Source organism: Pinus tabuliformis, chromosome 6 (genome assembly GCF_031772625.1).
Source record: "Pinus tabuliformis cultivar Carrire ecotype Pingquan chromosome 6, CPIR1, whole genome shotgun sequence".
NCBI classification, from domain to species: Eukaryota; Viridiplantae; Streptophyta; class Pinopsida; order Pinales; family Pinaceae; genus Pinus; species Pinus tabuliformis.
In genome coordinates this window covers 944,779,470-944,802,889 of record NC_142292.1, presented here as the reverse complement: position 1 = coordinate 944,802,889, position 23,420 = coordinate 944,779,470, and the positions used below count along the sequence as shown (strand labels likewise).

The following is a 23,420-nucleotide window of genomic DNA, read 5'->3' as shown; positions in this document are numbered from 1 at the left end:
CACTGGACATATCAAATGATCGAATGTCAAGGGTTCTTAGTCCAGGAGTTGCAAATTTGGGTGAGAATGACCTGAGTGATATACCAGCTGGTCCGGAGAATCCCTTATCTTCAGTAGGGCAATTGACTAAATCGGATCCATCACCCTTACTGGCTGTTCATATGGTTGACGTGATATATAGTTACTGCTTTACTCTTCGGTTCTTTAATGGAGACTGGAAAAGTGATCCCCTGGATGCAGCAATGGTTTGTTTAAGTTTGTCTGCAGTGTTAAGTCAGGTAGCTTTGCCAGAGACTGTTAGTGAAGCTTTGTCAAAGTGTTTAGAGACATCATGTTCCGCAAGCTTCAAACATGCTGGTGGATTGAGATTTGGGATTTGCCTTTTTGATGATGTGCATGCTCTTCTAAGGCTAGGTAGGGCAACCCTTGTATGCGCACTTATGGACTTGTACAGGCTACTTGAGGCAGCTGCAAAGGTGGTCAAAGGTGAAAGATCCAAGAAAAGGGAACATGCTAGTAAACAGATGATAGCAAACCACGAAGCTAGGAGAGAAGAAATAAGAAATGATGGTCGGAAGAGTCTTCAATTTGCTTTAAAGAAAGTCTACTTCCTGATGAGTTGGACTAATGAACAACCGAAAGAAGTTTGGACTTCCCTGGCTGCTCTTGTAGAGCTAAGAGCTTCGCTTTTCTTCCTTTTCCCCTCGCTGATAATTAAGCTTCCTTTGCATTGTTTTACTTCAGACTTGACCGAATTACTGTTCTGCAATTTCACTCTGAAATGGGATCTGAACTGGGCTATTTATAGTTGTTTGGCCATGTATATAAGCCGACATGACATCAGGATGAGCCGACATGTCAGTTGGTGAGATGATTAATTCCATTTGAAGCCAACTTGAAGAGGGATGCCTTGTTCATGTCTTGAAGGGCTTTCAATCTTGTCTAATGACTCATACAAAATGTAACATGCCCAAGAAGGGTCCTTCATACATGATATTGACTCAATTTGACTTTATGACCAATCCTAATGACTCACAATAGGAGTCAAACTAAAAACAATCCATTTCCTAGAAAATACAACTTTCCATATGGACAAATTTTCTTTATTTGACTTTTACAAAGTGGACACTTGGAGGAACCCAGCTTTTAGTCACTGTTTTAGCAGACTTTACTTTTCAGGATAGTTCGGCATGTAAAAGTTCGAAAACTAGTCTTTTGGAAAATTCCACTCATTCAGTAAATGCTGTAATAGTTGCTGTTATAATCGAGTATTCGAAAGTAGCATTTTACTTTCCAGAGATGTTGCAACTTATAAATCAATCTTGTCTGTACATTGAATTGCATGTCTAATTGGTCAGAATGCTTATGTGTTGTCTTCAGGAGATGATATGTCATTGGATGACTTATCAGCCAATGAAAGAAAATATTTCTTGCGGGCTGTAGCATCAGGTAAAATAAGTCACATGGTAAGACCTTGGGAACCATGGTGGTTGAAGCGTTTTGCACATACAATCTCACTTTCCAGTCAAGGATGTCAACTTATTCAGTCACTGGACATATCAAATGATCGAATGTCAAGGGTTCTTAGTCCAGGAGTTGCAAATTTGGGTGAGAATGACCTGAGTGATATACCAGCTGGTCCGGACAATCCCATATCTTAAGTAGGGCAATTGACTAAATCGGATCCATCACCCTTACTGGCTGTTCATATGGTTGACGTGATATACAGTTACTGCTTTACTCTTCGGTTCTTTAATGGAGACTGGAAAAGTGATCCCCTGGATGCAGCAATGGTTTGTTTAAGTTTGTCTGCAGTGTTAAGTCAGGTAGCTTTGCCAGAGACTGTTAGTGAAGCTTTGTCAAAGTGTTTAGAGACATCATGTTCCGCAAGCTTCAAACATGCTGGTGGATTGAGATTTGGGATTTGCCTTTTTGATGATGTGCATGCTCTTCTAAGGCTAGGTAGGGCAACCCTTGTATGTGCACTTATGGACTTGTACAGGCTACTTGAGGCAGCTGCAAAGGTGGTCAAAGGTGAAAGATCCAAGAAAGGGGAACATGCTAGTAAACAGATGATAGCAAACCACGAAGCTAGGAGAGAAGAAATAAGAAATGATGGTCGGAAGAGTCTTCAATTTGCTTTAAAGAAAGTCTACTTCCTGATGTGTTGGACTAATGAACAACCGAAAGAAATTTAGACTTCCCTGGCTGCTCTTGTAGAAGTTGAAAAGAATACTCTTCCTGCAAGAGATTCTGGAAATATTGCAGTGAATACTTTGAATGTTAATAGACAGGAAAACCAAAAGCCCAAGGTTGTGATTGAAGAGGTTTTGTAAGAGTTGTGCTAGAAACAGAAGTTTCTGTACATGAATATTGATTTATAGTCATTTGTATCTAATCAAGAAAAGCTCATTATTTGTGTTTTCTCCTTATTTTAGTGTCTGATTTATGACCTCATAATTTGGAATTTCTCAGGTTGTGGGGATAAATTTATATTTTTGATCATTTTAGTTGTGTTCTTAAATTTTAATGCATATGTTTAGACAACTGATGGGAAAATGGGACTTTTAGCTTGTGATTAATGAAAGATACTTTGCTTAGTTGTTGGTTCTCAGAACAATTTTTCTGGCTAGTAAACTTGCTGAATGGAGAAGTTTATAAAGCATTCCTGGACTCTTTATACGGTAAAGTCAGCATACACGCCAGTTATTTGACATATTAATTACGAGTATTTATTATAATCCATTACCAGCATTTGCTTTCTCTGTATCTTCAGTGATTAGCACAAATGAATTATTTGAAAGGTATCAACTTAGAGATTCAGTTCTATTTTGGGGAAAGCAGCAACAGTGTCTTTGTACGGAATAGATTATTATTAGTTTTGCTTAAATACAAGATATTTATCTTCATAGCTTTCAACATATTTCATTCATCTTATACATGGCATTTGCGACTGATTTTTTCAGGCATTGGTGTTCTTAAATTATTCCAAATCTCATGTTTTTTCCATCAAGAAGTTTATTTTTTTCCAAATAGCAGGTAAATAGCTATAGAAACATATTTGAAAAATGGAGTGTAATTTCGGGAGAGGTTGTGGTGACTTCATGGAAAGTTACACCCTACAGTAAACAGAAATAGCACAATGTGCGTGACTATTATAGGACACGGATCCTTGATGACATCCAGATGGTCCATATGTAACTACAAACACCATAGATAATTGATGTGACACACATTATTACAAGCCATTCTACCCTAGCATTCAGTTCTACCGGGAGGGCACATTTAAGACATGGGCATGTTTATTAATGTTTTTGTACCATATAAATGAGGGTGCTTTTGTCCTAGTTTGGAAATCATACTAGCGGATGTTGCAGCTTATAAATCAATCTTGTCTGTACATTGAATTGCATGTCTAATTGGTCAGAATGCTTATGTGTTGTCTTCAGGATATGATATGTCATTGGATGACTTATCAGCCAATGAAAGAAAATATTTCTTGCGGGCTGTAGCATCAGGTAAAATAAGTCACATGGTAAGACCTTGGGAACCATGGTGGTTGAAGCCTTCTGCACATACAATCTCACTTTCCAGTCAAGGATGTCAACTTATTCAGTCACTGGACATATCAAATGATTGAATGTCAAGGGTTCTTAGTCCAGGAGTTGCAAATTTGGGTGAGAATGACCTGAGTGATATACCAGCTGGTCCGGAGAATCCCTTATCTTCAGTAGGGCAATTGACTAAATCGGATCCATCACCCTTACTGGCTGTTCATATGGTTGACGTGATATACAGTTACTGCTTTACTCTTCGGTTCTTTAATGGAGACTGGAAAAGTGATCCCCTGGATGCAGCAATGGTTTGTTTAAGTTTGTCTTTAGTATTAAGTCAGGTAGCTTTGCCAGAGACTGTTAGTGAAGCTTTGTCAAAGTGTTTAGAGACATCATGTTCCGCAAGCTTCAAACATGCTGGTGGATTGAGATTTGGGATTTTCCTTTTTGATGATGTGCATGCTCTTCTAAGGCTAGGTAGGGCAAACCTTGTATGTGCACTTATGGACTTGTACAAGCTACTTGAGGCAGCTGCAAAGGTGGTCAAAGGTGAAAGATCCAAGAAAAGGGAACATGCTAGTAAACAGATGATAGCAAACCACGAAGCTAGGAGAGAAGAAATAAGAAATGATGGTCGGAAGAGTCTTCAATTTGCTTTAAAGAAAGTCTACTTCCTGATGTGTTGGACTAATGAACAACCGAAAGAAGTTTGGACTTCCCTGGCTGCTCTTGTAGAAGTTGAAAAGAATACTCTTCCTGCAAGAGATTCTGGAAATATTGCAGTGAATACTTTGAATGTTAATAGACAGGAAAACCAAAAGCCCAAGGTTGTGATTGAAGAGGTTTTGTAAGAGTTGTGCTAGAAACAGAATTTTCTGTACGTGAATATTGATTTATAGTCATTTGTATCTAATCAAGAAAAGCTCATTATTTGTGTTTTCTCGTTATTTTAGTGTCTGATTTATGAGCTCATAATTTGGAATTTCTCAGGTTGTGGGGATAAATTTATATTTTTGATCATTTTAGTTGTGTTCTTAAATTTTAATGCATATGTTTAGACAACTGATGGGAAAATGGGACTTTTAGCTTGTGATTAATGAAAGATACTTTGCTTAGTTGTTGGTTCTCAGAACAATTTTTCTGGCTAGTAAACTTGCTGAATGGAGAAGTTTATAAAGCATTCCTGGACTCTTTATACGGTAAAGTCAGCATACACGCCAGTTATTTGACATATTAATTACTAGTATTTATTATAATCCATTACCAGCATTTGCTTTCTCTGTATCTTCAGTGATTAGCACAAATGAATTATTTGAAAGGTATCAACTTAGAGATTCAGTTCTATTTTGGGGAAAGCAGCAACAGTGTCTTTGTACGGAATAGATTATTATTAGTTTTGCTTATATACAAGACATTTATCTTCATAGCTTTCAACATATTTCATTCATCTTATACATGGCATTTGCGACTGATTTTTTCAGGCATTGGTGTTCTTAAATTATTCCAAATCTCATGTTTTTTCCGTCAAGAAGTTTATTTTTTTCCAAATAGCAGGTAAATAGCTATAGAAACATATTTGAAAAATGGAGTGTAATTTCGGGAGAGGTTGTGGTGACTTCATGGAAAGTTACACCCTACAGTAAACAGAAATAGCACAATGTGCGTGACCATTATAGGACACGGATCCTTGATGACATCCAGATGGTCCATATGTAACTACAAACACCATAGATAATTGATGTGACACACATTATTACAAGCCATTCTACTCTAGCATTCACTTCTACCGGGAGGGCACATTTAAGACATGGGCATGTTTATTAATGTTTTTGTACCATATAAATGAGGGTTCTTTTGTACTAGTTTGGAAATCATACTAGCGGTACTACACCAGAGATGTTGCAGCTTATAAATCAATCTTGTCTATACATTGAATTGCATGTCTAATTCGTCAGAATGCTTATGTGTTGTCTTCAGGAGATGATATGTCATTGGATGACTTATCAGCCAATGAAAGAAAATATTTCTTGCGGGCTGTAGCATCAGGTAAAATAAGTCACATGGTAAGACCTTGGGAACCATGGTGGTTGAAGCCTTCTGCACATGCAATCTCACTTTCCAGTCAAGGATGTCAACTTATTCAGTCACTGGACATATCAAATGATCGAATGTCAAGGGTTCTTAGTCCAGGAGTTGCAAATTTGGGTGAGAATGACCTGAGTGATATACCAGCTGGTCCGGAGAATCCCTTATCTTCAGTAGGGCAATTGACTAAATCGGATCCATCACCCTTACTGGCTGTTCATATGGTTGACGTGATATACAGTTACTGCTTTACTCTTCGGTTCTTTAATGGAGACTGGAAAAGTGATCCCCTGGATGCAGCAATGGTTTGTTTAAGTTTGTCTGCAGTATTAAGTCAGGTAGCTTTGCCAGAGACTGTTAGTGAAGCTTTGTCAAAGTGTTTAGAGACATCATGTTCCGCAAGCTTCAAACATGTTGGTGGATTGAGATTTGGGATTTGCCTTTTTGATGATGTGCATGCTCTTCTAAGGCTAGGTAGGGCAACCCTTGTATGCGCACTTATGGACTTGTACAAGCTACTTGATGCAGCTGCAAAGGTGGTCAAAGGTGAAAGATCCAAGAAAAGGGAACATGCTAGTAAACAGATGATAGCAAATCACGAAGCTAGGAGAGAAGAAATAAGAAATGATGGTCGGAAGAGTCTTCAATTTGCTTTAAAGAAAGTCTACTTCCTGATGTGTTGGACTAATGAACAACCGAAAGAAGTTTGGACTTCCCTGGCTGCTCTTGTAGAAGTTGAAAAGAATACTCTTCCTGCAAGAGATTCTGGAAATATTGCAGTGAATACTTTGAATGTTAATAGACAGGAAAACCAAAAGCCCAAGGTTGTGATTGAAGAGGTTTTGTAAGAGTTGTGCTAGAAACAGAAGTTTCTGTACATGAATATTGATTTATAGTCATTTGTATCTAATCAAGAAAAGCTCATTATTTGTGTTTTCTCGTTATTTTAGTGTCTGATTTATGAGCTCATAATTTGGAATTTCTCAGGTTGTGGGGATAAATTTATATTTTTGATCATTTTAGTTGTGTTCTTAAATTTTAATGCATATGTTTAGACAACTGATGGGAAAATGGGACTTTTAGCTTGTGATTAATGAAAGATACTTTGCTTAGTTGTTGGTTCTCAGAACAATTTTTCTGGCTAGTAAACTTGCTGAATGGAGAAGTTTATAAAGCATTCCTGGACTCTTTATACGGTAAAGTCAGCATACACGCCAGTTATTTGACATATTAATTACTAGTATTTATTATAATCCATTACCAGCATTTGTTTTCTCTGTATCTTCAGTGATTAGCACAAATGAATTATTTGAAAGGTATCAACTTAGAGATTCAGTTCTATTTTGGGGAAAGCAGCAACAGTGTCTTTGTACGGAATAGATTATTATTAGTTTTGCTTAAATACAAGACATTTATCTTCATAGCTTTCAACATATTTCATTCATCTTATACATGGCATTTGCGACTGATTTTTTCAGGCATTGGTGTTCTTAAATTATTCCAAATCTCATGTTTTTTCCGTCAAGAAGTTTATTTTTTTCCAAATAGCAGGTAAATAGCTATAGAAACATATTTGAAAAATGGAGTGTAATTTCGGGAGAGGTTGTGATGACTTCATGGAAAGTTACACCCTACAGTAAACAGAAATAGCACAATGTGCGTGACCATTATAGGACACGGATCCTTGATGACATCCAGATGGTCCATATGTAACTACAAACACCATAGATAATTGATGTGACACACATTATTACAAGCCATTCTACCCTAGCATTCAGTTCTACCGGGAGGGCACATTTAAGACATGGGCATGTTTATTAATGTTTTTGTACCATATAAATGAGGGTGCTTTTGTCCTAGTTTGGAAATCATACTAGCAGATGTTGCAGCTTATAAATCAATCTTGTCTGTACATTGAATTGCATGTCTAATTGGTCAGAATGCTTATGTGTTGTCTTCAGGAGATGATATGTCATTGGATGACTTATCAGCCAATGAAAGAAAATATTTCTTGCGGGCTGTAGCATCAGGTAAAATAAGTCACATGGTAAGACCTTGGGAACCATGGTGGTTGAAGCCTTCTGCACATACAATCTCACTTTCCAATCAAGGATGTCAACTTATTCAGTCACTGGACATATCAAATGATCGAATGTCAAGGGTTCTTAGTCCAGGAGTTGCAAATTTGGGTTAGAATGACCTGAGTGATATACCAGCTGGTCCGGAGAATCCCTTATCTTCAGCAGGGCATGTTAGACTCCGTCTCATGTCAGAGATTGATTCTTCTTCAAAACCCTGTTTTGAAGAAGAAATCATTAATATGTTGCTTTTTTATGTAGTTTGTTCTTTAGCTCTTCAAATGGCAGCGACTTCGAGCTCCTACCTCTGTAAAATCACAAAGAAAACAAAGCATACAGCAAACTCTACTGTTGATGAATTTGGTCAAGTTTTATCTTCATATGGTTTCAACTATCATGGCACAGAGGTTCTCTACAGTGGCACCTACAGAGCTTACTTGTGAAATATTCATTGGTCCAGTTTACTATCAACGACTTCATCATATGGTGTCAGATAAATTTCAGGAAAGATGGAAAGACAATACTTTCAAATGTAATTCAGGAACAAGCACTCTAGTTATTAAGGGCTTGAAGAAGCTTCATGGTGCCAGTTTCACTATTATACCTGATCGCATAGAAGCTGGTATATTTTTATTGCTGCTGCTATGACTCGCTCATCAATTTCAATGTCCCCTGTTGTCCCAAAGCATTTAACATCACTGATAAGCAAGCTCAAAATACATTGGATGCAGAATCCAACTCAGAGGGCCTGATGGCTTACGAATTTTTCCATCTGAGTTCCTGAGAGGCGTGGATATGACAACACTTCCATACCCTGGGTTTCTTACTGATTTGCAGCCTCAGTTGATGACATTATTGACTATGTGCAATGGTCAAAGTGTTGTCGAAGAAACAGTTTTTGAAGGGCGGATGAGACATGTTGAAGAACTGAGAAGCTTGGAGCTAAAATATTACAGGTCAAGTGGAGCTTGCTTGTAACTGTGGATCGAAAGAATAAGCTAAAGCATGAAAGGATCCAAAGGCTGCTGCGATGTTCCTTTAAACCGCCATTCTGGATTCTTCATTTAGTATTTACATTGCATTTTTCTTTAGTGATTGGAGCCCTTGCGATGTATGAAGGGCACATTCTTTCCATTTCAAACATATTGGAGTTCCAGTGAGCTCAGGTCTAATCGCTCTCAGAATCGACAGAAGAGAAATAGTCTACTGTTCAACTTTAAAAAATGACGTGTTTAGACTGCAGCAAACATAATGGAGCAATGAATAAGCTGACTGAATAGCCCAACATGATGACTGCTAGTCTCTTTATTACCATTGGAGCTTGTTCAGGAACATGGAGATTGTAATGGTAAATTGTATAACCCGTTGGGGCAATAGAAGGTTGATACCACGTGGGCCATTGAGGGAACATTTGATTGCATTGAGACGGGCAGATATAATAGTTTTGCATCATACAGATTTGATATCAAAAGAAAAATATTAATATATCATGGCTATGTTGGAGTGTTTACTTGAGGAGGAAATCCCTATTTTTGGTAGCAAAATGGTCCCGTGCCATTTCTTCAGATTACAGTGCGGAGCTTCAGTGATTCCTTTGAACGTAGTGCACAATATGGTTGTATTGTGTGTTTCTGGCCTTGGTTGTCCAAAGTTACTTTCGTTAGCTATGAATGTTTGAGCCATTAAATTACACCCAGCAATTGATCATGAGTAGCAAAAAGCCTATGATTTCCAGACATACAGGCTCATATCAAAATCCGTGGAATGATTAACTGAAGATCTTTCCAAGCAGCATGTATCAACAGTGGCTTTTCATTCACATATTGACTCAAAATCAGTAATGAGTTTCAGCAGATTCCCGTCTTTTGAAGATGGATTAACTGCTGCAAGTACGCTAAATCTGCTGCATCTTTTTATGCCAGATTCTATCATCACAGAGAATCAACATTAGGTGTTCTATAACCTCAGTGAAAATACTTAAGTGCATAAATCACTTTGACTTTGTCTTTTTATGTTTTGAACGAAAATATGGTTTTTCTTGCAAGGAAATGGACAATTAATTGGAGTGGATGAACCAGTTGATAATTTCAACTATGGAGAAGCCTATCCTATGTTGAGCACGGTGAATGACCTTGGGTTTCGACCTCAATACTTTCAGAATCAACCTATAGGCGTACAATTAGCATGTGCAGGTTTCCCGTTCAATTGATTCTGGATCAGTAAAAGGTTTTCCAAAATCTGTCACAGAAGCACAAAGTCAGAATCTTATCTGTGGAAAAGATCTGGTTATAGACATAAGTACGCAGTGAATATATTTGTTTCAGAGGGAGGTGCTGTATCAGTTTTTGAGACTATCAATAAGTGAGGAATGTGATTAATTGAGCTTACAGGGCCAAAGATTGAATTGACATGTGTATGAATCAGACCTGCTTTGTTGTAATGGCGTGGACCAATATTGCTATGCGTTGAGCATTATTGTAGATTCAATGTTGAGTTGAATTTCTGGGTTGAGTGTTGGGAGTGTATATGCCCACAAATAAATCGTGACCAAGGTGTGGTCAAATCCTTGGCGAGAATTTCCATCTCTGTGCTAATGAACCAAAACACTAATCGAAGTGAAGAGATTGCTATTTGAAATAAAATCAAATGCTGTGAACGTTGAGTTCCATTGCTGGATGAAATCAAATGTGCAAGTCAAACAAAACTCTGTTGGTTGAAGATACATGTGAATGTATGGAGAAATATTCGCTGAAGCAGAGGAACGTGGTCATACTTGGGATAGGCGTTGTTTGATAGCTGGCATTGATCGCATAGTTTTAATCCGGGCTCTTAAACTGCTAGAGCAACGTGGGAAAATTTGGCTCACGTCCTTGACACCTGGTCCTTCACTTCAGCCACCTAAAGACACCTGTTACCAGATGCATAAGATTCGTTTTCTTATCTATAACCTCAGTTAATCAGCGCTCCAAAGATTTCAAAAGAAACGAATTCGCCTATTTCGATCCTCAATCATGATTTCATGGGATTTTTGCTCCAGATTTATCTCTTAATTGGCCAATTATCATAAGATTTAGAGAAATGTTGTATCCTGTTTAGAGTAGTTGAAACGCCCTTTCATAATTTCTGTAATGTTAGTTTAAACAGCGCCCCTGTTTTTGGGGGTCGATCTGTTCTTTTTTCTAAAATAGTTTATTTATTGTATTAAAAAATTCATGAGAAGGAGAGGAGAAAAATTCTGAGTGCTGGAGGAGAACTGAGCTCCATTGTACAGTCTTTGACAGAGGGATTTTTAATGAAAATTTCACAGCTCTGATTTCTGAGATTCATGTGGTATGTTAATTTAGCATAAGTTTTCCCTTTGTCTCATATGTAAACTGTTATGTTTCATTCACCTCATGATCATTTCTAATTGAGCAAATGAAGTGTTTAGGTAGAATTCATAGTATTATATGCTCTGCCTATAAGTTTGTTCAATTCAATGTTTTCTTCTATTTGACAAGGATTCAGTGCTATGCCCTTGTCAGCGGCTCACCATTCTTGCCATCCCATTTAAAATCTAGATTTGATGCTAAATTCCTTGCCTACCTTGCCTCAGTCGTCAACCTGTGTTGTTCATTATATTTCTCTGTTTGAAGCTGTGATTTTGCCCATGCAGCCCAGAAAAACCCCGTTATTTAATTAAAAACCCCAAATCAATCATTCTAATCAGTTTACTAGCCTAATATCAGTGTTACCCATTTGGTCATCTCATCAATTGAAGATCTACCGAGATTGACCGGAGAGAGCCTTCTCCTGCCCCGTAGGGCTAGCTACGAGGCTGAATGGTTTGATGTAGCTTTGAGATTTGCCTTTTCAGCCTGAGGTGAAATTTCAAGTGCTAACAGGGCAATTGACTAAATTGGATCCATCACCCTTACTGGCTGTTCATATGGTTGACGTGATATACAGTTACTGCTTTACTCTTCGGTTCTTTAATGGAGACTGGAAAAGTGATCCCCTGGATGCAGCAATGGTTTGTTTAAGTTTGTCTGCAGTATTAAGTCAGGTAGCTTTGCCAGAGACTGTTAGTGAAGCTTTGTCAAAGTGTTTAGAGACATCATGTTCCGCAAGCTTCAAACATGCTGGTGGATTGAGATTTGGGATTTGCCTTTTTGATGATGTGCATGCTCTTCTAAGGCTAGGTAGGGCAACCCTTATATGCGCACTTATGGACTTGTACAGGCTACTTGAGGCAGCTGCAAAGGTGGTCAAAGGTGAAAGATCCAAGAAAAGGGAACATGCTAGTAAACAGATGATAGCAAATCACGAAGCTAGGAGAGAAGAAATAAGAAATGATGGTCGGAAGAGTCTTCAATTTGCTTTAAAGAAAGTCTACTTCCTGATGTGTTGGACTAATGAACAACCGAAAGAAGTTTGGACTTCCCTGGCTGCTCTTGTAGAAGTTGAAAAGAATACTCTTCCTGCAAGAGATTCTGGAAATATTGCAGTGAATACTTTGAATGTTAATAGACAGGAAAACCAAAAGCCCAAGGTTGTGATTGAAGAGGTTTTGTAAGAGTTGTGCTAGAAACAGAAGTTTCTGTACATGAATATTGATTTATAGTCATTTGTATCTAATCAAGAAAAGCTCATTATTTGTGTTTTCTCCTTATTTTAGTGTCTGATTTATGAGCTCATAATTTGGAATTTCTTAGGGTGTGGGGATAAATTTATATTTTTGATCATTTTAGTTGTGTTCTTAAATTTTAATGCATATGTTTAGACAACTGATGGGAAAATGGGACTTTTAGCTTGTGATTAATGAAAGATACTTTGCTTAGTTGTTGGTTCTCAGAACAATTTTTCTGGCTAGTAAATGTTGGCATTATGATTCAAGTGTTGTCCTTGATGGCAACTCACTCAGAGGATGGTACAGGTGCTCAGAGGTTGGTACAGGTGATGGCAACTTAATCAGAAGACAGATCTTAGTACAGCATGCCAAGGAAGTTCATATACGCATGTTCGTTAAGCCCAAGTCGCGTGTACACGCTAGTTGGATTCAGAAAAAGCACGTGTATGTGGAAAAGTATCTTTGGTCCATGGTGGTTAGTCCTTGGAAGTTGTGCCTATGATTTCGGACCATTGTGTCTCGACGGGCGTGTCGATCCCTAGTTTTGAAGTTGATGGTATTGTGTTACTATGGTTTTGGCTCTTGGTATTGAGCTAGGCCTAAGACTATATAAGGAGAAGAAGATCGTTAGGCAAAAACATCTTTCGACAAGGCTTGAATATCTAAGAGAGAAAGAGATCTGATATGCAGGGTTCGGGTTGCTTGATATGAGCTAAGGAGAAATCACATCGGCGGATGGAAGACTAGATCTAAGGACAAATCGGGATCTAATGGTTTGAAATGCTCTATTATGATATGGTTGATTATGCGTATTTCTAGATCTGCATACTGTCGCAATATTATGTTCTGGATCTAACTGATGTCTGGTACAGCTGCAAGTTGAGAGAATCTATTTTTAGATCTGTACGCAGGTTGGCTTAAGTAAAAATGCGTGTACACGCGGGTTTCGCTCATTGAAGTAGCGTATATCTCTTAAAGCTTATTTTTGGGTTTTGCAGTTGGATCTGACTGTTATTGCAGAGTTCTGTAGACTGCTCTGGGTTCTGGTATCTAGTGATTGACAGGGTTCAGTGGTTCAGTGATTCAAAGTTTGATAATTCTAGTATTGGTTGTTTTATGCTTCATGGATCTGTTATGAAAATTGAATGAATTGGGTTCTACAGATTGAATGATGTGCTTCAGGAATATCCAGTCTGAAAATGTATGAAAAGTGATACCTGAAAGAAAGAAGATTGTAGGCCAGCACCTACGTACTAGTATCTTGGCTAGTACAAGAGCAAAGGGGGTTGGAGCTCCCTTCCAAGGAAGTTTGGAGAACGAGAGAAGGTTGTAGCCTTCTGCAGGTTGTAGCCTGCGTACTGGTACAAGGCTGCACCAATACAAAATATTGTAAACTGAAGTTTCTTATTAAAGAAAGATAGAGACAACTTGCAGCAGGTGGTTTTCACCCACATTGGGTTTCCACCTTATATCTTGGTGTTCATGTGTGTGGTTTTTGATCTGTTCTGTTATACTCCACCTGCTTACTGTTAATGTGGTGAATAATGTCCTGATGAACTTAACTGAAGAATAAGCTAACTAAATTATGAGTTTTCCTCTTATACGCTGTTTTAATTAACCACAGTAGCGTGTACACGCTGGTTCACCTAACTGAAGTAGCGTATATGTTTCTGAGCATTGAAAAGTTTGATTGATCTGATAATACTGATTCACCCCCCCTCTCAGTATTATTTCCAACAGTAAACTTGCTGAATGGAGAAGTTTATAAAGCATTCCTGGACTCTTTATACGGTAAAGTCAGCATACACGCCAGTTATTTGACATATTAATTACTAGTATTTATTATAATCCATTACCAGCATTTGCTTTCTCTGTATCTTCAATGATTAGCACAAATGAATCATTTGAAAGGTATCAACTTAGAGATTCAGTTCTATTTTGGGGAAAGCAGCAACAGTGTCTTTGTACGGAATAGATTATTATTAGTTTTGCTTAAATACAAGACATTTATCTTCATAGCTTTCAACATATTTCATTCATCTTATACATGGCATTTGCGACTGATTTTTTCAGGCATTGGTGTTCTTAAATTATTCCAAATCTCATGTTTTTTCCGTCAAGAAGTTTATTTTTTTCCAAATAGCAGGTAAATAGCTATAGAAACATATTTGAAAAATGGAGTGTAATTTCGGGATAGGTTGTGGTGACTTCATGGAAAGTTACACCCTACAGTAAACAGAAATAGCACAATGTGCGTGACCATTATAGGACACGGATCCTTGATGACATCCAGATGGTCCATATGTAACTACAAACACCATAGATAATTGATGTGACACACATTATTACAAGCCATTCTACCCTAGCATTCAGTTCTACTGGGAGGGCACATTTAAGACATGGGCATGTTTATTAATGTTTTTGTACCATATAAATGAGGGTGCTTTTGTTCTAGTTTGGAAATCATACTAGCGGTACTACACCAGAGATGTTGCAGCTTATAAATCAATCTTGTCTGTACATTGAATTGCATGTCTAATCTTGTCTGAACTCCTTTATACCAGCGTGAAGGTGCCCCTCTTAATTGCGAAATAGGGAATTGTGTCTAGGGCTGGGATAGCTGCCAGATACGACACTTCCTTACTGCGGCTAGGGCAGACTTTGAGATAGCACAATAGGAACCCTTTTAGGCAGCATATCTTACACTGCTAGAGATGGCCAGATCTTGTCATTTTCTGTGGCTAGGGCAAGATTATAGTCCTTCCATTAGGACTGCGACTTGCTGGGCATATAAACCTTCTACTTGACTGCGGCTAGGTCTTTCTACTAGGGCAATATTAAGGCTCTTCATTAGGGCAACGCTAGGGCTTCATTAGGGCAACGTTAGAGCTTCATTAGGGCATCATTAGAAACCTATCTTCATGACTGCGTTTAAGCCTTCATCTTCATGCCATTGTTAGGAGCTAGGGCATCTTCTTTAGGGTAGCGTAGATCCTTCTTTCCCATGGCAGCATCTAGGGCAACTCCTCTTAGGGCAGCGTATATTTTTAGGATCTCTCTTCCCACCAAAACCCAAAAACAAGTGGAGAGGAAGAGATCACAAGAAGAGTGTGTCCATATGACTAGCAAGCCACCTCTTTTTATACTAAAACGTTGAGCACAAGTGGGGGCAATTTGGTTGTTGGCCGACCTTGACGAATTGTCCCATATCACAAATAAATTCATATCTCCATGAATACATGTTGGAATCGGATTGATCTAAAGATCAATCCTACACCTCTCTACGAAAGGAATCTAAGAAAAATATCCGCTGCCATAAATAAGAAGACCCACAAGGAGTTTGGTCCTAGTTGCCAATTTTAACATTCCTTTTAATCAGGAACTTGTCAGAGCTCCCTCTTGGCTACGGACTCTTCTGGAATCTGTACATCAGTAAACTCTTCTTCTTGGGTCCTTCATCTGCTGATCGACTTCACTTCTTGATGTCATAAAATTCAGTTGATCTTCTTCCTTGTAGCGCAACAACCATCGATCACTTTTCTCCTTTGTTCGTCATGTCATTCCTTTCTTCATGGAAAGTGGCCTTCTTCATATTTGGAACCTTCGTCATATGGATACTTCTTCATCATGCTTCTTCTACCCATCACATAAATGCTAGTTGTACTTGTATTTACAACTCTTATTTGAGTAGCCTTGCATGAACTCATCCAGATATTTTTCAAGAAATCAGAACATATTAAATCAAATCATACCTTACGAGATGGCTCTTCATCATGACATCTTCTTGTAGTTATCAACATTATGCATTCATGTTGACACATCTCTCAAGGATATCCATTGTCAAGAGTCTTCATCTTTTTCCTCAGTCTTCATAACTTTCCGGGAGATTTCCTAGTCAAGTCTTTTTAGTCTTTTGGATGTTGATTGTCTTCATCAGGGTTGCATATCTCACAATCTCTTCCTTCTCCACACATTTCATTCCCAGGTGCTTTTAATCATATTTTCTTAATTGTGGTCAACCACCTCATACTTCATGAGGACATATTATCTTGATTTCATCTAGTGTGTCTTATGCCTTCTTGCATCCTTTCAAAGGAGGAGATCCTTTTTCTTTTGATCATGCTTCTCAATATAGAAGTAATGATCGATGTTACCTACAACCATGTGACATGACATTATAATATTAAACACAAGCACACATACCTTATTTTACCTTTAGGTCATCTAGGCTTCTTTCAACAACTTCCTTGATTGAAGTGTCTTCAACCCCTTGATTTGCTTCTTCTCTTATGTCACCATAACATCATTCATGAATTCCACAAGTTGGAGTTCTTGATGAAACACTTTCTTCCTTTCTAGATTGGTGAACCCTTCGATGATGATTCCATCAGAGAATCTTGAGGATCTTGTATATCCCCATCTGAGAGATGTTTCCCTTCTTGATGTATGATGAACCTTGTCCTGGATGACTTTCCTTCAATGTTTACTGAAGTTCTCAAGAGCCAGATCCTTCATGTTTGTTTGCCATGGATTTTGTCCTTCATGATTCCCATGGTGATGTTATGAGCTCTTGTTTCTAATGATTCCACGATGCCATGATGCATCTTATTATCATGGTCATATCTATAACACAAGATTTAGGAGCTTATGATAGGACCCTTTTGTGAGGGATACCATCTAGATCATAGTAGAGATCTGTTACTCCCTCTTTCCTTGGCCCTTTTCTTCAACTTCCTTCATCTTTCCGGTGATATGAGCTTCTTTCCATAATCTTTCCATAGCATTGAATCTTATCTATACTTATTTTGTCTTGCTTGAGGACCAAACTTGCCTTTCCTTTCTGCACATGTTTTAGTCCTTTAACCTTCAATACTTTTTCCATCAACTTGTCTTTCTCTATTTAGCATAGAGACCATAAGTTGTTGAATGAGGTAACCTTCTTATCCCATTGATATTTGTTACCTTGTAAGTGCATTATAGATCAATGATGGTTATCTTCCTTCCTAGATCTTGTATATGAGACCTTATGAAGATATCCTACATCCTTTGATACCTTTTACTTTCATGTAGATCAGATTTCATGTGACCTTCTTCATTGCACCTTAAGAGAATGAGTTTATCATCTACATCACTTTGATGTCTCCAATATTGCTATGTGAGGGGATCTTTCATAAATATCCCTTTCCATAAATTCAGAGGAGACCTTTTGATGACTTCAGCTACTTAGAGGACTATGTCTATCCTCCTTCTCCATCCAATTTATAGATGTCCTTGGAAGTCATTTAACCAAACTTGATTATAGAATGAAAAGATACTTACTTGTCATGTGAAGATGAAATCTTCACCTTGATGCTTTCTTGAATGATCTCCTTCAATGAGATCTTTGCTTGAGCTGCCTGGTACAATTGAGTTCCAAGACTTTTCTTGAGACTTCCTTGCATTGTTTAGCACCAAGCACTACTGCTTTTATAATATGTTGAGATTACTTGATTCCTTGTGAGGGTATGAAATCGAAATCAAGAATTTTGAGAGCACTGTCATGATGCCCATCCGAGATGTGGCATTGTGTTCTCCTGCTGAAGTGATATTGCTGTAATGTATGATGTGATTGTATATCCTTGTAACCTTGTTGTAATGCTCCTTGTTGGAGTAGAACCTTGCTTGAGTTGACTAGCATGAGCAAAGATTTTTTAGGCCTTCGAGCACTGTTCAATACCAAGCATCGAAACTGCTTCAGACTTAAGTCATTGAGATCTTTGTGGTATGACATAGATTGTAATGACACCCAATTTGGGGCTAGCACTGAAACTGTGAGAGGTATTGTGTTTTCCTTCTTTTGACTGTGATCCGAATTCTGAGCACTAGCATTGGGAATTCACTTTAATTGAGATTACTTGATCTTGAATTGTCTTGCTGTTGTATTCTGCTTGTTCAAGACTGATCTTTCAATTCCTTCAACTTGTTTTGATGCCCTTCTTGAAGCTGATCTGTTTTCAAGGAAGCAATTGCTTATGAATGTTATAACTAAAATATGCTAATATGAGCATCATTGATATAGGGTTTGTTAATTTTTAGTACCGGATCTGATTTATTTTTCTCAACAATTATTTTAAACTCAGAATTTTTTTCACCTAGTAAAATCTTTTTTTGAAACTGCTGAAAATAAATACATTTTAAGTTTTAATTTCACAAAGAAAATTTACGGTGGAAATAAATATGGAAAATCAGCCACAGAAACAACAGAGTATTCTGCCCAACAAATTTACCTTCAATTTTAATTAACTCAGGAAAAATTGGGGCTCCCTTACCAGGGAAATTGACCCTCAGAGAAACACAGAAAACGCAACATAATAGAACCTGATTTTCAACTCCCTGAAGAATTCAGCCCACTGGAGATTCTTGGCCCTGGAAAAACTTTGTCTTCTCTATCTGCAAATTGGCCTCCTCTTTCCTGCTCTGTAGGGCCCTTTGTGCATTGGAGCTAGTTTCTCTTTTTCCCTTGTGCAAGCCTAGCTGGAAAAATCTCGGTCCCTCACAGATTTTGGGCTACTCCATGTTGAGAAACCAAGATGCTTATATATAATGATGATTTCTCTTGACTTGATAATTACTTGTGAATGTTTGTTGGCTTCTTATTGATATTATGTTCTTTTCATCAAGCAATTACTAAAAACATAAAGATCACAAAGAGACAAAGAACACCAGAAATTAAGCTCTAAGCAAAGAGAAAAACCCCACATGGGGGAAAACCCAAAAATCCTCTTCTTATAGAATCAGATCAAAGTGAGATATCCAAGGCCAAGACTGCCACAAAGATCCCAAGACAGCCCTCCTTCAAGTCTCCTCCATCAAAGTCAACGCTGGTCAAACCTTGCCAAATCTGGTAAAATCACAGAATTTCGGACCTGCAGTTTGGATCTGTAATCTCACAGAGTTTCCCTAGTACCTTCGCACGTGTGAACAGAAACAAGCTAGAAAACTGAATTTTCTCTCTCCTTTGACTTTTGCTGATTTTCTTTTTTTCTTGCAGAAAAATTGACGTGAGTGAGTGATGAATGAGGTCGAAGTGTCTTGTATTTATAGTTGTCCTAGAGATCGAATAGTTACCTCTTTAGGCTGACTTGACCAGAGAGGGGTGACTTGGTCTTGTGGAGGACAATTTTGACTTTTTGACTCAAATAAAATATTTGTTTTTTCTTACAAGAAGTCCAACTGGGACTTTGACTCAATTACATTTCTTTGACTCATAATAAATTTTCTTTTGACTCAATAAACCCTATAAGCATGAAGAATATGCTTTGACTAAATAAAATTAATGATAATGAATATATTCAATGAATAATAAATACGTCAATGGTACATTTGAATTACATTATGAAGACTGACACTAGTTAGATTTTTTAACACTCCAAATCTCGACTCTCTCTCTCCCCACAAACTTGGCTTTCTCTTCCTTCTCCCAAAATCACCTAACTACACACCTTTCTCATCTCTTTAGTCTCGAGTTTCTCTGTCTCACTCTCTTGAGAAAATCTCTCTCTCAATTGATGTGATGTGTTTTCATTCTCCCCCTTGTTGAAGTTGTAACTAGGTTCGGTCTTCATATTGTAAATTCATCATTGATGTATTTATCATATTTATTATATTTTTGTCAAAGCATGTTTTTCATGCTTAGAGTCAAAAAGGGTCAAAAATAATTTCTTGAGCCAAAAGAAAAAATATTTGAATCATGTCCCATTTGGACATTTGTAAGAAAAAGAAATTTGTATTTTATTTTGAGTCATTAGTACACAAGATGACCAAGTCGGCCCTCCTTGGACAAGTTGGCCTGGCCCTCTAGAGTGACACCTATTTGAGCCTTCTAGACAATTATATATAAGAGACAGTTCGACCTACTTGGAGCACATTCACATCACACAACAAGAAGTACATCTGAACCTAGCGAAGAAGTAGAAGAAGCCGAATCAAAGGAGATAGAAGATAAGTCAAAGACTAGAAGAATATTCCCTATTGACTGAATCTTTGACTAGTACCAGCTCGCTCGTGTGGAAGGACAAATTTTATGTGGAAGAGGCCGAAAATTCTGAGGTAGTTACAGGCCGAATTGCAACCCCTTGTTGCAGGTCTAAATTTCAGAAGTTTGACTAGATGTGAATGAGTTTGACCAATGTTGACTTTGACTTTTGGAGGTGACTTGGAGGAGGGTTGGACTTGGTATCTTGGTGGCAGTTTGGTCTTGGTCTTGGTCTTGGAATTGGATATCTCTCATTTTGATCTGATTCTATAAGAGAAGGATTGTTGGGTTTTCCCCTTTGTGGGTTTTGCCCTGGCTACTAGCTTAATTTTTTTGGTGTCTCTTGTCTCTTTGTGATCTCTACATTTTCCTGAAAGATTGAACATTTGTATAATTGCTTGATGAAGAAGACATAAGAAGTAATAAGAAGGCATAAAATATTCACAAGTAATTATCAAGAAGAGAAATTAGGTGGTAGACTTCATTACACTTGGTTTCTCAACATGGTATTAGAGCTAAGGGGAAGGAAGAAAGCTTGAAGATCACAGCTTGTTGGCATACTTGAAGACACCTTTGTAGGAGCTCTCTCTCTCTCTCTCTCGAGGGAGTACTAATCTATTCTATATGTCTAATACTCCCAATCAAATGGCATCTATTTGCAAGGAAGGCAACAAGCTTGATGGAGCATCCAACTTCAAAGCTTGGAAGAAGAGGATTGATCTAGTCCTTAAAGAAAATGAAGTCATGCAATTCGTTGAAGGCAATGCTCCAATACTAGATAAATACTAGATAAAAACAATGCTTAGGATGTGGCCAAATACAGTAAGGGAGAGATTAGGGCTCAAAGGATTCTCTGAGTCCATCAAAGACCATCTCATTTCTTTTGTTTCAAATTTGTCTACATCCAAGGAAGTCTATGATACATTGGTGAAACTATACTCCATCAACACAACTGGTCAAAAGATATCTCTAAGGAATCAACTCTATGGAACAAGGATGTCAAAAGAAGAGAACGTGGCTTCATACTTTATGAAGATATCAAAAATCAAAGATCAACTTCAAGGGCTTGTCGAAACCAAATACGACTCTAAATTGATCACTTTTGTAATCAATGCTTTCCATCTCATTTCTTTTGTTTCAAATTTGTCTACATCCAAGGAAGTCTATGCAACATTGGTGAAGCTATACTCCATCAACATAACCGGTCAAAAGATATCTCTAAGGAATCAACTCTATGGAACAAGGATGTCAAAAGAAGAGAATGTGGCTTCATACTTTATGAAGATATCAAAAATCAAAGATCAACTTCAAGGGCTTGGTGAAACCATATCTGACTCTAAATTGATCACTTTTGTAATCAATGCTTTACCTCCAACTTGGGATGGTTTTGCAAGAGGCATCTATGCTAGAAAGGAAACTCCGACCTTTGAAGAATTATGGGCTTCATGTGTTCTAGAGGAATCAAGACTGAAGGCTAAAAATGATACTCAACCTAATAATGAAGACTCTCAAGCTTTTGCAGCTAGATCGAGAAAGAAGTTTGGAAAGTTTGGATCTCAACACAAAAACAATGGCAACAAGTCCCATAGAAATAAGGATATGTCCAAAGTTCAATGCTATGGTTGTCATGAATATGGACATTTCAAGAGAGATTGTCCCAAGAACCCTAAGAATAATAAGAGGAAGGAAAGACATGAAGCATTAACAACTGAAGATGAAGAAGCTCCAAAGAAACCCAAGGTCGAAGACAACAAGGATCTCTACTATTAACGTTAATGAAGAATATGGCAGGTGTACACAACTCTACGATCTACCTTGTACCAGGTTTGCAGTCAAGTTTGATTTTTATTTCTTAGAATATGGCAGATAGAATAGTATTTGTTGATGGCAGGACAATTATATGATCTATGGGGATAACATAGAAGATTATTGGGATTCGTGAATTGTATGAGCTTACAAGTCTTTTCAAGGAGATTGAAATTAAGAGGGATCTCATAGTCATCTACAATGAAGTAGTTAGAAGGAATCAACTCATTGAAGTAAGAAGAGGAGCCTCCTTGGCCGTTGTCGACATAGAATTTTTCACAGAAATCTAGAAAGAGCATTTAGTTACATTGGAAGACCAAAGATGTTCCCATATAATGTAGTAAGATTCATGTCTCTGAAGTTTCATCATAAAGATCCAGGGGAAGCTAACATTTTAAGGAGGACTACAGGATGGTAGTCAAGACCTTGAAAGGACAAAACAAAGAGAGAGTCAAGAAGTCTAACAGTGGAAGTCAATATCGAACTTGCAACATAATAGAGATTCCCCCAGCCAGAAAGAGTTAACATTCACTTCAAATTCAGTGAAGCTGATTTGACATTCACTTCATTATTTGTACATCAAATAATGAAGCAATGATACTATGATGACTAGTGTAGAGTATTTCACGAAGCATGCTTTTCTTATATGACTGTACTTTGACAAATAGATAGAACAATTGGAAGGACATAAACAAATCATATTCTACAGGAGGAGCAGGCAGTTTGAATTATGCATTAAAGAAGTCAACAATCAGTGTTAGATAGCAGCATGGAAGCAAGTCCTGAAAAGATTCTCCCAGTAAAAGAAAAAAGTTCATAATAAGACACTTGCCTTAATTGGAAAGGTTACTCCTGATTATTGAAAGACACGAAAAAGGAGTCACATGATCAAAGAAGACTTTGTACTTTGGAATCAAATTGAATAATTCAAGAACTCATGAGTTAGAGATATTATTTTCAGAGGGAGTTGAAAAGCAGATTCTGACATATCTTGAATGGATACACTACTACTTGAAGCTTGGCAGAAAACTAAGAAAAACTTGTGACCAAGATCATCTAGATGGTCAGATGACAGATTATATACATATGGCAACACCATTTACCAAGAAGTCAGAGAAATCTGATCCATCATTATACCAGTAACTGATTGGTTCCCTGATACATTTGATTCAAGGATACATTGATTAGATTGGCAATGCTGATGATGAGTGAAAATACTACTGATGGTTGGTTCTGCTTGAGATTTGGTATGTTTTCTTGGTAGAGCATGAAGA

The 23,420-nt window shown here is 37.7% G+C and overlaps 2 protein-coding genes across 2 annotated transcripts in view; both read left to right on the top strand.

Moving 5' to 3' along the window:
- LOC149262033 (uncharacterized) overlaps window positions 1-23,420 on the top strand; it is a 296,604-nt gene that overhangs the window by 59,982 nt on the left and 213,202 nt on the right. The gene's annotated exons all lie outside the window — the stretch shown is intronic.
- LOC149262044 (uncharacterized) overlaps window positions 8,114-23,420 on the top strand; it is a 43,404-nt gene continuing 28,097 nt past the window's right edge. Inside the window, exons 1-2 of the mRNA XM_089434152.1 lie at window positions 8,114-8,339; window positions 11,602-12,263. Coding sequence (XP_089290278.1) covers window positions 8,114-8,339; window positions 11,602-12,263 — 888 coding nt within the window. The remainder of the gene's footprint in view (window positions 8,340-11,601; window positions 12,264-23,420) is intronic.